The 12,294-nt window shown below is 39.8% G+C and overlaps 1 protein-coding gene across 1 annotated transcript; it reads left to right on the plus strand.

The window, feature by feature from the left end:
• On the plus strand, positions 1–7,033 carry acadsb (acyl-CoA dehydrogenase short/branched chain). Its single transcript, XM_064320681.1, has 11 exons — positions 1–144; positions 922–1,087; positions 1,504–1,604; positions 1,898–2,104; positions 2,471–2,641; positions 2,947–3,072; positions 3,164–3,256; positions 3,413–3,502; positions 3,695–3,832; positions 4,372–4,471; positions 5,270–7,033. Exons 1-11 carry the CDS (start codon positions 112–114, stop codon positions 5,344–5,346), a joined length of 1,302 nt encoding a protein of 433 aa, XP_064176751.1. The 5' UTR covers positions 1–111; the 3' UTR covers positions 5,347–7,033.
• Positions 7,034–12,294: the final 5,261 nt, after the last annotated feature.

Raw genomic sequence — 12,294 nt, forward strand, 5'->3', positions numbered from 1 at the left:
AAATGTAATATTTTCGCACATGCGCAGTAGAGGCTGTTTCCCACCTCCGTGGCTTCACTGCCTGATCCCTCCCACCTTCCTGTTCAGAACCCGTATGTAAACAAGGGAAATATGGCGGCCCCCTTGAGTAGGATCTGTGGGAAGGTGAGAGGATCGATGATATGAAATTATGTTTTCCCTGAGTAAATTGCTTATCAGTGAAGGATTGACCGACTGTTTCAAGGAAATGCTATATTTTTATCCTTTTACCGCGATGAGTTAACCGCCTTAGAACAATCTCCGAGTTATAGCTAGTCTGCTAGAGTTAGTATAACTAGCTAGCTTCCTGCGTAACAGCAACTTGGCAGGCTAGCAGCTAGCAAGCTTCCTACTGACTGTGGTAAGGTTAACGTTAGCTATCTGTCAGCTTTTCAGGTATACAACGTAGAAAGTATATCTTATGGAAATGCAAACTACATTTTGTCTTGCGGAAAGTATAAATCTGATGCTTGTTAAAAGTTAGGAGTGATTGCACTCGTAATGGAATTACGGAATCGGTTCCTTTTCTAGCTTGCTAGCCATTTCTGGCAGAATCCACCCCAAGCCAAGAAAATGGAGACCAGCTTTGTGATGTTAGGTAACGCTGGGTATTGTGACAGTTAATGGCATGTAAAGTAATTGTAAATGAATACATTGATATTGCAATGTCAGGAAGCTAGTGGTGTTAGGTAGCCCCAACGGTAGGCTACAAGCTGTTAGGGAGAACAAGTTCGTTAGGGGCCAATACTAGTTCCCAAACGTATAATTGCATTAGGGACTCGCCTTCAGCTGTGAAAATGTGATATTGGCTTTTCAAATTCAAATAAGAGCGCAAAGAGACAGCGCGTGCAATAGTGTTCTATTGTTTAGTGAATAAATAGCATGACCTGAACTTGATCACAGCTCGGGAGGCATTTGTCCCGACCATGGTGTGTGAGGCAGTGGAGCCTGCAGCGAGGGACGTCCCGGTCCGCGGCAGAAGCAGCTGCAGAGCAGGGAGGCATGGTTTCTGGAGTTTACCCACCATTGCAGACCTACTCGGAAGAGGAAACCATGATGAAGGAGGCGGGTGAGTTTTAAGGATTGGTAAATTCAAAGGGAAGAATTGTTTCCAGCAGTTCAGCTGAGACAGTAGAGCACCAGAACAGTTAGAAGCACATATGTTATTGTTGTGGTCCTTGTCCCAGTCATAACAAATGACTACATAATTTTACAAAAATAATCTTTTGTGCATTTAATAATATCTTGGCTATGTATTTGTGGTCTTTAAATAAGAAATTGCTTTTTCTTTCATTGTATTTCATATTTGAAGAACAGTATCACTCATAGGAGGAGCTACATGTACCAATCGTACATCCTTTTTATAACTAACCTATATAAGAAAGTTAGAACATGGGAATGTATGAGAGCTAACTTGACAGCTAAATGTGTAGACAGTGAAATAACTATCGATGGACTCATTTGTATCATTTCATTTATAAACAGTCAAGAAATTTGCCCAAGAGCGCATTGCCCCATTTGTGTCAAAGATGGATGAAAACTCTTCCATGGATCAGGTGGTGATAGATGGTCTATTTGAGCAAGGGGTATGTTGCCTTTTCATGGTCCATGGTTAAGCAGTTGAAATAACAGTAGCTGAGTGTTACTTGAATCATGTCAATGCTTGGCTATAAGAATGGCAAGTGATCATGTCTGGATTTACAGCATTGATGCATGGGCTTTTTACTGATACTGTCTTGCCTGAATGTATTATTTTGGTAAATGCTTTGATGCAAATAACATATAAATACAACTGTAATGAACAGTGAAGTTCATGTGTTCTTCAAGTTTAGTATTTCCTGGCCCCCCCACTTACCCCGCTTACTGCTCCCAATTACAGCTGATGGGCATTGAGATCGACCCAGATTATGGTGGCACAGGTTCTTCATTCTTCTCCTCCATCCTGGTCATTGAGGAGCTGGCGAAGGTGGACCCCTCAGTTGCGGTGCTCTGCGACATCCAGAACACGCTGATCAACACACTGGTCACTAAGCTTGGCACCGAGGCCCAGAAACAGCAGTACCTCCCCGCACTCTCTACAGATATGGTGAGGGGGGATTCCATAGGGAGAGAGAAAGGACCATTACAAATGCAGCTTCTGACTAAACCTGCCACCAGACAGTCTACTATCGACAATTTCGTATTGTATTTTGAGTAGCCTTTTAGTTCCATTTATGTAAGGGAGGTTGTACTTAAGAATGCTAGAAGTATGCATTTTGAGTGCACTCATCAGAACATGAGGGTATACAATGGTGTGGTGGATGGTAAGGTTTGTAGGTATAATACAAATGTAGCTGGATTCTCAGATGTTTCATATCTTAATCTTTTACATGCTTTAACAAATCTTCAGTACAGCTTTTTGTTATTGCTACAGAATAACTGCTACTGGATTGTTTCTTACTTTGTCCTGTAGATTGGAAGCTTCTGCCTGTCAGAAGCTGGGTCGGGGAGCGACGCGTTCTCTTTAAAGACGCGTGCGGAGAAACACAAGGACTATTTTGTCATTAACGGCTCCAAGATGTGGATCAGCAATGCAGAGCAGGCTGGGGTCTTCCTGGTGATGGCCAACGTGGACCCGTCGGCCGTGAGTGACTCCCGCAGAGAAACGTCAGAGTAGGACAAATTCAAGCGCTCTGCCCCTGAAAATGGAAGGCCTGCGATTGGATCACTCTCACATTAAGTCTTAAAACACTGGAATCACAAATCAGATTACCAAAATTCATTTCACTTAGACCTCTGTTTCCAAGGCTGTTTTCTTGGTGCACTCTTTGATCTGGATTCCAGTTGGAAATAAATAGACTTAATTCAGGATGTTGAATTAGAAAGCCTTCTTGCACTCAAGACTGTTCCTTCCCAGTACTCACCCTGTAGTTATGTTTTTACCACCAGGGCTACAGAGGAATCACCTGTTTCATAGTGGACCGGGACACGGAGGGGCTGGAGATCGGCAAAAAGGAGAACAAGCTGGGACTGCGCGCCTCCTCCACCTGCCCCCTCAATTTCGACAACGTCAAGGTGGGCCCCATGTCCAGAAACAACGTGGCTATGAGGTGGAGCAAGACCAATGATCTGAAGTGCAGTAATCCCTACGTCTCTCCTGCTACAGGTTCCAGAGAAGAACATTCTGGGGAAAGCCGGTCATGGCTATAAGTACGCCATCGGAATGCTGAACGAGGGGAGGATTGGGATCGCAGCTCAGGTGAATCACCATGACGACAGGCCACTTGGCTTCAGTACCATTATCAAAAACTGGGAATTTTACATGTGTCTGAAGCTTTCAAAGTGATAATTATTTTTGCAGGTCTGGTCATAATTGACCCTGCTTTCCTCCAATCTCAATTTAATTGCCTTACAGATGCTGGGGCTTGCTCAAGGCTGCTTTGATAATGCAGTTCCTTACACCAGGCAGAGGGTTCAGTTTGGCAAGCGGATTTTTGACTTTCAGGTAACTGTGTTTTTTTGAGCCGCCCCCTATTTTGTTTAATAGAAAACTGGTCTCGGTGGGAACAGCTAGAGACCCCACAAATAGAAATGTCCTACATTAGGGTTGAAGCAAAAGTTTTCATTGCGTGCTAGAACGCCCATGTTTGGACATGCTTGGAAGTGATTGGCTGAGTGGGCGTGGTTTTCATTGCAGGGCATGCAGCACCAGATCGCCCATGTGGCCACTCAGTTGGAGGCGGCCAGGCTCCTGACCTATAACGCAGCTCGTCTGAAGGAGGCTGGTAGACCCTTCATCAAGGAGGCCTGCATGGCCAAGTACTTTGCTGCTGAGGTGATCCACTCAGTCTAATGCACTGATGTGCTGTCTGTCCTGTGGTGAATGTATTGTTCTGCCATATCTGTTTGTATTGCACTAATTGTACAGTATTTGATGCTCTATCTTGTCTATGTTCGAATGTCAGAAGACCACAATGGTGGCTTTCTCGTGTTTCTGTCCTCGACAATTTTTAAAGGATTACTGTCTGCTATTCAGTCTTATGAAATCTTGTTTTTAAATTGTCAAATAAATTCATTCATTCATTCGTCCATTCATCCATTCATTCACAATGCCTTTGCAGACAGGCACCCTCAGGTTGCAGTACTCTAATTTAAAACAAATGATTTCTGGCGTATTCATCAGGACTTGTAATAGGACCCAGCTTTTACTGGCTTTATTTTACTATTTCAAAGCTATGGCTATGTGTTCAGTATCTTTGTTTGATGTGTAGTTTAAAGCAGAAAAAACAAATACAAGCTGAGCCGTTAATGTCCTTATGGTACTAACGTCACATTGTTTTGATCATTTACTTATTTATTTTTGACATTTCTTAGGTTGCGACTTTGACAACATCAAAATGCATAGAATGGATGGGAGGGGTGGGCTTCACTAAAGATTACCCTATAGAGAAGTACTACAGAGACTGCAAAATAGGTGAGTGTGTTTCCTGCCAGCCTGTGGGAGGTTTTCTGGTGCCTTTCCCTCTTTTTACAATCCTAAGTGGTTAAAGCATGGTGATTGTTTTTTTTCTTTCTTTCTTCCTTCCATACATTTAATCTCCTTTGGGCTCTACGAACCTTTGCATTCTCATACAAGGCCAGTCGAGAAGCCGAACCCGTTCAGCTGAATGGTAGCTGCTTACAGCCAATGTTCTGTACTCCCAAGTGCATCTGGTTTGGTATTTCGGGGCTGATATTATCTCTGACTGTTGTGACATTGCAACAAGCTTTGTGGCCTGCGCCTATCAGATGGGAACAAAGCATTGTGGGATACGGCAGCGTGGGAGCCTAGTAACTCGACGCTGCCCTGCTGTTATGTCATTGGCTGACATTGAATGGGCAGAAATGGATGGCAGTAAATGGCCGTCCAGCCCAGAAGTTGTCCAGGTAGAATGGTTCCTTTCCTTTCTTTAGTGTCAGAGTGACCTAAGGGATTGAGTTCCAGTCTGGTCAAAGCTGTATCTTTTTATAAGCAGAAAAACATGCTTTATGTTGTCATTTATTAGGGCGACAATTGGTGTAAGCATTTTTTAAGGTAAACTTGAGTTGCTTCAGCTCAGTAGCTTAAATGTATATTTACAGGCCTAATATAAAAATCTACATTTTCATTTTCTTGTTTTTTTCCCTTGTATGTATCATATTTTGTCACTCACAGTTTCTTGTAGGCCTCTAGATCTTCAGCAATTTATTGTGCATTTGTTAATGTATTCATATGTTGCATTTTGTTTTACAGGTACAATTTATGAAGGCACTACTAATATCCAGCTCACTACCATGGCCAAGTTCATTGACCAAGAGTATGACCACTGAACTATGAACAACAGCTGAACCACGACTTTTCGACGATTCACTGCTTTTATAAAAGACTAAGGACCATATTTACTAAGGATCTGCGGGGCTTTTATAGATTCTAGCGAGACAAATAGCGTTTTTCCATATTTACTAAGGTGGTAAAATGAGAGAAATGCGGCATCCCTAAACTTTGACATATGATTTGATTTATTGTACATAAAATGTATTATTATTATTATTATTATTATTATTTACTTAGCTCACTCAAAAACAGTTTTCTGGAAATATTTCCCGCAGAGGTTATATCAGTGTGGCGTTCCTTTGGAAGGTGGTAGAGGAAATGAAATGGCTACGGTAGCCACATTATAGCCTACATTACGTTATTGAACGTGATCCATTTAGAAAGCGTTTATGGCGATTCTTCTCTACGTTTAAAGCACGTGCCTCCATCCAGAGAAGTTGCGAGACAGTGACTTTGGAGATGGTTGGTCTTTGGATACAAATTAAACAACTTGAAATATTAAAACTGAGTTCTGAAGTTTTTACAGAGCGGTGTTGCTTTTCTGCCATGCGCAAAACGCATCTTAAATGCCGGCAGTCCATTCAGATAAACTCACTGCGGCTGTGCTCATTTACATGACCAGTGTTAGTAAATACCCCGCTAAATTGAAAACATGCAGCGACGCAGAATAATTAGTAATCAGTAATTTGCCGCATGCTTAGTAAATATGGCCCTAAGGCAGGGTTTGGAGCGTGGGTGGGAAAATGCTTTAAGAAGTTGTGTATTTTTTGTAGAATATTGCTGTGCTGAACCTTTGTCGTCATGACAACAACAGTTTAATCAAGCATTTTAATATCAGTGTGTAGTAGTTTTGATTTCTTCACATATCAACTATACACTAAATGATTACGTTCTACTCGGCGGGGATATCCAATAACCTGTTTTTAAATTATACTGGCAGGACACATGAGCAAAATGTACCAATATTTCTTGCTGCTATCCCACTGGCTGTTTGTCATTAAATGTAAATCCAGTAGTGTCGATGCGCTACTGTTGCTAATACGTTAGGCAGCTCTTTGACTAGTATAGTGAAGTTAAGAAAACTGTTACTGATGACTGGCACTAGGTGTGCTATGTATAGTATAAAAAGCACTCCCACCCCCCTCCCCCCCCATAATTCATTTGCAATTCCAATACAGAATAGATTGGTTCCACTTGAATTTTTCTGTCGTAACAATAAGGTAGTTCTGCTTCCTTTAAATGCAGTTGACAAATTGAGAAATGCAAGCATAGCTTAAATGGAACCATGTTATGTTTAAGTAACCAATTTAAAGCAGTGTTCCGCTTCCGGTTTCCTTCCCATATGGCTTTTATTGAGACAGTAGCTGTGTTTCCCTTGTGGTGTTTTCATGTCCGTTTCCAGGTTTTTCAATAATGCTCGAAGCACAGTAATATTTTAGGGCAGTTTAATCATAATCGCAAATACAGGTGTACGTGACTGAATGAGATTTGTATCCAGTGTCCTTTGTTCACTGTTCCTCGTGAAGGTTTGTTCCTTAATTTTTCTGTTTGGGTGAATTTCAGAACTTGTGCATGTGTCAGTGCCTTAAGGTCAGAATTATTTTTTTTGTCCAACCACACTGCCCCACCCCCATGTCCCCCAGTAAGAGATTAGAGACAAAAAGCAGGGGGAGAGCAGCAATAGAGACACATGCCTTGATACCTGAGCTGTATGATAGCATTGTGGACTCATGTGAGCATAGAGAGATGGAGCAGCTTAGACACATAGCCTGTTTCTCTGGGTTCAGATCCCTCATCATCACTGTGATGTGAATGGGCTTCATATTGGAAACCTTGGAAAAGAAAGTGTGTATCTGTCCATTTGATAACATTCTGTATACTCTTCTTGTCACAGTTTAATGGGTTAAAAATGGTTCTGAAAAATTAACGGTCTGTGTTTGTTTCAAAAAGCTATTTTAACACTGTAGAACATAGAATATAGAATATTCAAATGTATTTGTCTGTGTTTTGTTTTTACTTGGCTGAATAAGACCTGGAATGGATACACCCTGACTGTTTCACCTTCTTAGTAGAAAGCCACACTTGATGAATACTTCGAAATGAAGTCTCTCATCTGAAAATGCAAATGCTAAAGTTGCAAAACATTATTAGTGATGAACATGTTCATAAACTAATCTACAAGGACAAGGTATTAAAAATATGAGTCTGTTCTATGAAAGACAAGTTCTTAATTCTGTTAAATAGAATATTAATTACAAGAATATTAGTTCTGCCTCTCTCATTTTGGATGATCATTGTTGAAATACTGAATGATAAAATGTGATTTTAAATGAGCTGTTTTACAGTGTTTATAAAAAGATTAAGTGGTTTATTGTAAATATTATAAAATATTGATTAGTAGGTTGCATGTAAACATTGTTATACCTAACCTGCCTCTATTGCTCAATAGCAATATGAGCATTAGACACTAGGTGGCGCATGATGTCAGGCTATACTCTGATGAAAGTGTACCGTGCTTCAAATGGATTATACAATGCCAGTACATTAACAGGTTCACTCATGAAAAATGATGTCTGAGGACGTGCATCCATACAGCCAAATAAAGCTGTATTGAAATGTGAGACTTGGTGCTATTCCCAAAAAAAAAATTTAAATTATTAAAATTATTGCATAATGCCCAAATGCATAGGAACTTTCAATTTTTTTAAACTACAGTGGATGCATAGATTTCTCACCTGCAGTGCTGTGAAATGAATGAATTTTTTCAGTTTGAGTAATTTGATTATACAAATGATAAATATTATTCAGGTTTTGCCTTAAACAAAACCACAGGATAGCAGTTAACAAGAAAGAGGAACGCACACAAATTTGTCTGAGCCTATGATGTCACACATAATTTGAACTAATGCCAAAAATGTAAAATACGGTTCTGTATTTATAAGTCTGACATGCAAGGGTAACTGTCACTTTAGCCTCTCCCCAAGTTGAGCTGAATAAGGGCATGTGTCATCACATCAAGATGATCCTACAGCAAGGGTTCATGAGGTGCCAGAACTAAATCACTGTAGTGTCATGCAGTTGCCAAGCCACCATTCAGAACTCGTGCAAGTTTTATTATACTACTTGACACTCCCTGCTCATTGATTGGTCAATTTTGTGGAACAATTAGCATATCATTAAGCACATCCCACCTACGGTTGGCTTCTGGTGACCATCTTTATGTGCAGTTTTCTAAAACCATATTTTCAAATAGTGTGATGCTGTTTAAAGCGTTCATACTTATTTTTCTGTACAACCATATTTTTAAAGATTTTAATCTTTTTGATCAAAACATAGCTTTTATAAGGCACAATTAAAAAATATTGCTATGTTCATTACTGACAGACATTTAAATTTTGTGTAAATGTCATCTGCATATTGAGAGGTCATTTGAAATGACTAATGAATGAGACCAGGCTCTTTCCTGTTTTATTGTAATGAATGGCATGGAGTGGAACAGCTGGGGTAAATGTATCCGTTGTCCTACCTGACTGCGACAAAACCAGCGGTCAATTACAACACCTTCTAATAGCCTGTTGCCCTTAATGCTGTTTTGTTTCAATTTAATTATCAAGTTTCAGACTGAGAACTTACAATAAATAATTCACCCATAGCAGCCGTCATTTGTCAGTGGAACAAGATTTATTGGAGACCAGTCCATTGGGCAGAATCAGACAGGTGGCTGTAACAGCTGGCAAAGTTACCTCTTTGGATAATAAAAATAAATTATATATATTCAATCTGATGATTCATGCACAGAATCCAATAGACCTTTGATGAACTTAATTACCTGTTTTGGTTCACGAAACAGGGCTCACAGAGATGCTTACACATATAAATTTAATTAGTGGGAGGTTTTTCCACAAAAAGGTTTTTCCTGAAAAGGGCAGATAGTATTCATCAGTTTTGAGGCAGCTGCCAGTGAAGCTAGTTTTGGTACTACGTTGTGGTTTCTTCTGTATTTAGTGCTATGTAAAACAACCAGCCAGCTAAGATAATGAATTGTGCCAGTACTGACATTACTAATGTTTTTAATGCCTGGGAGCAGTTTTGTATGCTGAAAATGTGAGTAAAGATGCACCTCGTTTCACAGGCCAGAGGAGCAATGAATATGGACTGAATTTATGAATACTTATTTCCACTCCAGTACAATTTTCCACCCCTCACAATTTGGCAATAACAATGGACCCTGTAAAATATGATTGCTGGGTGCTTAGCTTGCTTCTTTTGAATGAAGATGTCCTCTCTGGATGGTACCTGACCTCAAATGCACTGAAAATGTTACCACCATTACTACATTGGTCTGTTTTTCTATCTTGTTTATTTGCTAAACAGGAGTTACTGGCAGATGCTATACTTCTCTTTTTACTGCTGTCAGAAACATGTTTGAATAGCCAAAGGAACAACAGTAAATGTCAACCTTTCAGACCGCAGAGAAAAACCAATTCATTTTCAAGGTCTTTTGAAAATTGCAATGTTAGTGGGACTATAATTTTATAGGCAATCAAAACGCAGCTAACAATCTGTATAAATTACTCCAAATTTTACAGGAGCAATTTATTGTTCAGATATTTGTAAAATAGCTAAATGATTAATGTTAATAAACAGCACTATTGTACAGTTGCATACAATTACACACAAAGGATGGCATCATTCTGGACTTCAAAGTAAGTAGTAAAGGGGCCCCTATGTATCCAGGAGCTCTGGAGAGGTACTGTCACTTCATCTGCCTGGAAAACATGCAAGATGACTCAATAATAAACACTGATCAATGTTCCTACAGTGTGTTTTCTAGAACAGTTTTCCTCAGGGAAATAAATGACGATGAACTAAGAGAGCAGTTCACAGAACAGCTACAGTCTTTGGTGTTTTTTTTCACTGTATCTAAACTGCTCTGAGCACCGGCTCTGAGACAATTAAGAAGAGGATCACAAAGCTAAGTGTTCATTTCTAACTGAAAAAAATATGTGTAAGAAAGTTTTCTCTTCTTCGGGTATTTATCAGTGAGGTTCACCAATAAATTTCACCATTGTTGCTACGGTGAACTGCAACAACTGACTCTGCAAGTCCTTAAAGGTGTGGATACCAGTGATGAATCTAGATTTGAACAGGACAAGTGCATTTGAAATGCATGACCATTTTATGGGATGTCTACAGGTTTTCAGAAATGCTATGCGTATCTCTTTGAGTTTGGTGGATTTGTACAGAGTAGGTGAAATGAATTATCACCCTTATCCTTCTTGATTTTTTTTAAATCTCAATGATTGCATTTATTTTCCCTGTATGATTCAGATTGGGTTCTAGTTTATTTATTTATTGGTGTAATGAAAGAGCCATGTGCTTTACCATATGTCCTACCACCAGATGTGTATCTTAATCCAGTTGTGAGTGAAGGAAATTTGCCTCTTTTTTCTTTTTTTACGGATCGTTCAAATCGAGGTTTGTGAATCATGATTCCTTCTTGGTTGTGCAGTGGTTCCAACCTTTTCTTTGCAGGTCTAACAAATGAGGAAAAATGAGAATATTGGAACCTGTGATTTGTTTATGAAGAATTCCAAGCTGAAAATGGAAGACATTTGTCACAAGATACATTAATATGTGGACCGTGGCACTTGGCTATATTGGAAATTATGTGGGTTTCTCTTTATGGGCTTAAATTTTAAAATATTGTTTCATGATTCAGCTCCCTTCCTTCCAGCTACGAAGCCAGGCTCAATGCTGCAAGGAAGGAGACTATCAATTGCTATCATAATTTGCAACTTGCCATTTATCGCCATTGTGCTTTCAATACATTCTTTTTGTACACAGATGTTTATGTAGGCTATATCAATGTGTGCATACTTAGTTGGTTTTCAAGTACTTTGCAATGCAAACTAAAATGTAGACTTTGCTTATATTTGTTAGACATTTTTTTAAAAGTATGTGTAGCCTATATTTCGTATTGCATGCATTTTCTCACAATTCCTTGTTTAAAATGTCAAACTGGAATTCGGTCCACGATGCAGCTTGGTATTGCGCTAGTTTCATGTATTTGCATATGCCCTTTGCCCTTTACATGCAACCCCTCTAGTTTACACCTGCTTATAAAGAAAGTCAGAGTTATCCACTTATCCTAATTCAGATCTAAAGGGACTAAATTAAAAAAGCTTGTGTCTCCACTAAACGGGTTGATTTATGTACTGTTTGCAGTTTTACCGAACACAAAACAATTCATTTCCATCTGAAAGGCAGGGGGAATTAATTTTGAGAAGCCCTGGAGCCTTTTTCAAGGCTACCGTCATATGCTGAGCTCATTTAAAAGCTGCGTAGGATATTAGCACTACAGAAAGGATTTTTGGTTCTTGAAAAGTGCAGCTATAGTAACAAGTCTTCACAGGCGCCACTGCTAGTTTCATTACAACGGAAAGGTGAAGGGGGACTTCTGCGGCATTATTTATTCCTCTTGTTCGGAATCTATTTATTCCTCAAGATCTCCGACTCGGCATGGGGCATTTGAAAAAGAGGAAAAGGGAACGGATTAGAATAAAGAAAGCGAGTATTGAGCTTTTCAGTCTCCCACCTCTCGATTTCCTAGCTACCACGCCGGAGCTCGTCTAATGAATGTAATTGCTGCCTTTGATGAAAATGCTATTATCTGGATCACACTTTACATTGGCAAACAAGGTCCTCCTCCCCCTTCTCCGCCCCCTCTTTTTAAAGCGGCTACGAGAACTCTAATTATGCAGGGAACAAGTAGCTTTTCATAAAGGGGCGCGCAGTCCTCGAGAATTGGAACAAGCCACACGCGCATAAAGGACAGATTGGATTTCGTATATGTCACATAAAACCCATTTCCTTGATTAATTTCCTGCATGATCCAAAACATCCCCCGCTTAGTTCTACCTTTGGAAGGCATACTGAAGTAT

This window comes from Anguilla rostrata, chromosome 2 (genome assembly GCF_018555375.3).
Source record: "Anguilla rostrata isolate EN2019 chromosome 2, ASM1855537v3, whole genome shotgun sequence".
NCBI lineage: Eukaryota > Metazoa > Chordata > Actinopteri > Anguilliformes > Anguillidae > Anguilla > Anguilla rostrata.

What these genes read in the sequence shown, in the direction of transcription:
- acadsb (XM_064320681.1), top strand. Translation starts at nt 112, where the DNA reads ATGGCGGCCCCCTTGAGTAGGATCTGTGGGAAG. An exon ending in AACCATGATGAAGGAGGCGG is followed by an intron (nt 1,088 to 1,503) that starts GTGAGTTTTAAG and finishes ATTTATAAACAG; the next exon opens with TCAAGAAATTTGCCCAAGAG. An exon ending in GGATTGGGATCGCAGCTCAG is followed by an intron (nt 3,257 to 3,412) that starts GTGAATCACCAT and finishes ATTGCCTTACAG; the next exon opens with ATGCTGGGGCTTGCTCAAGG.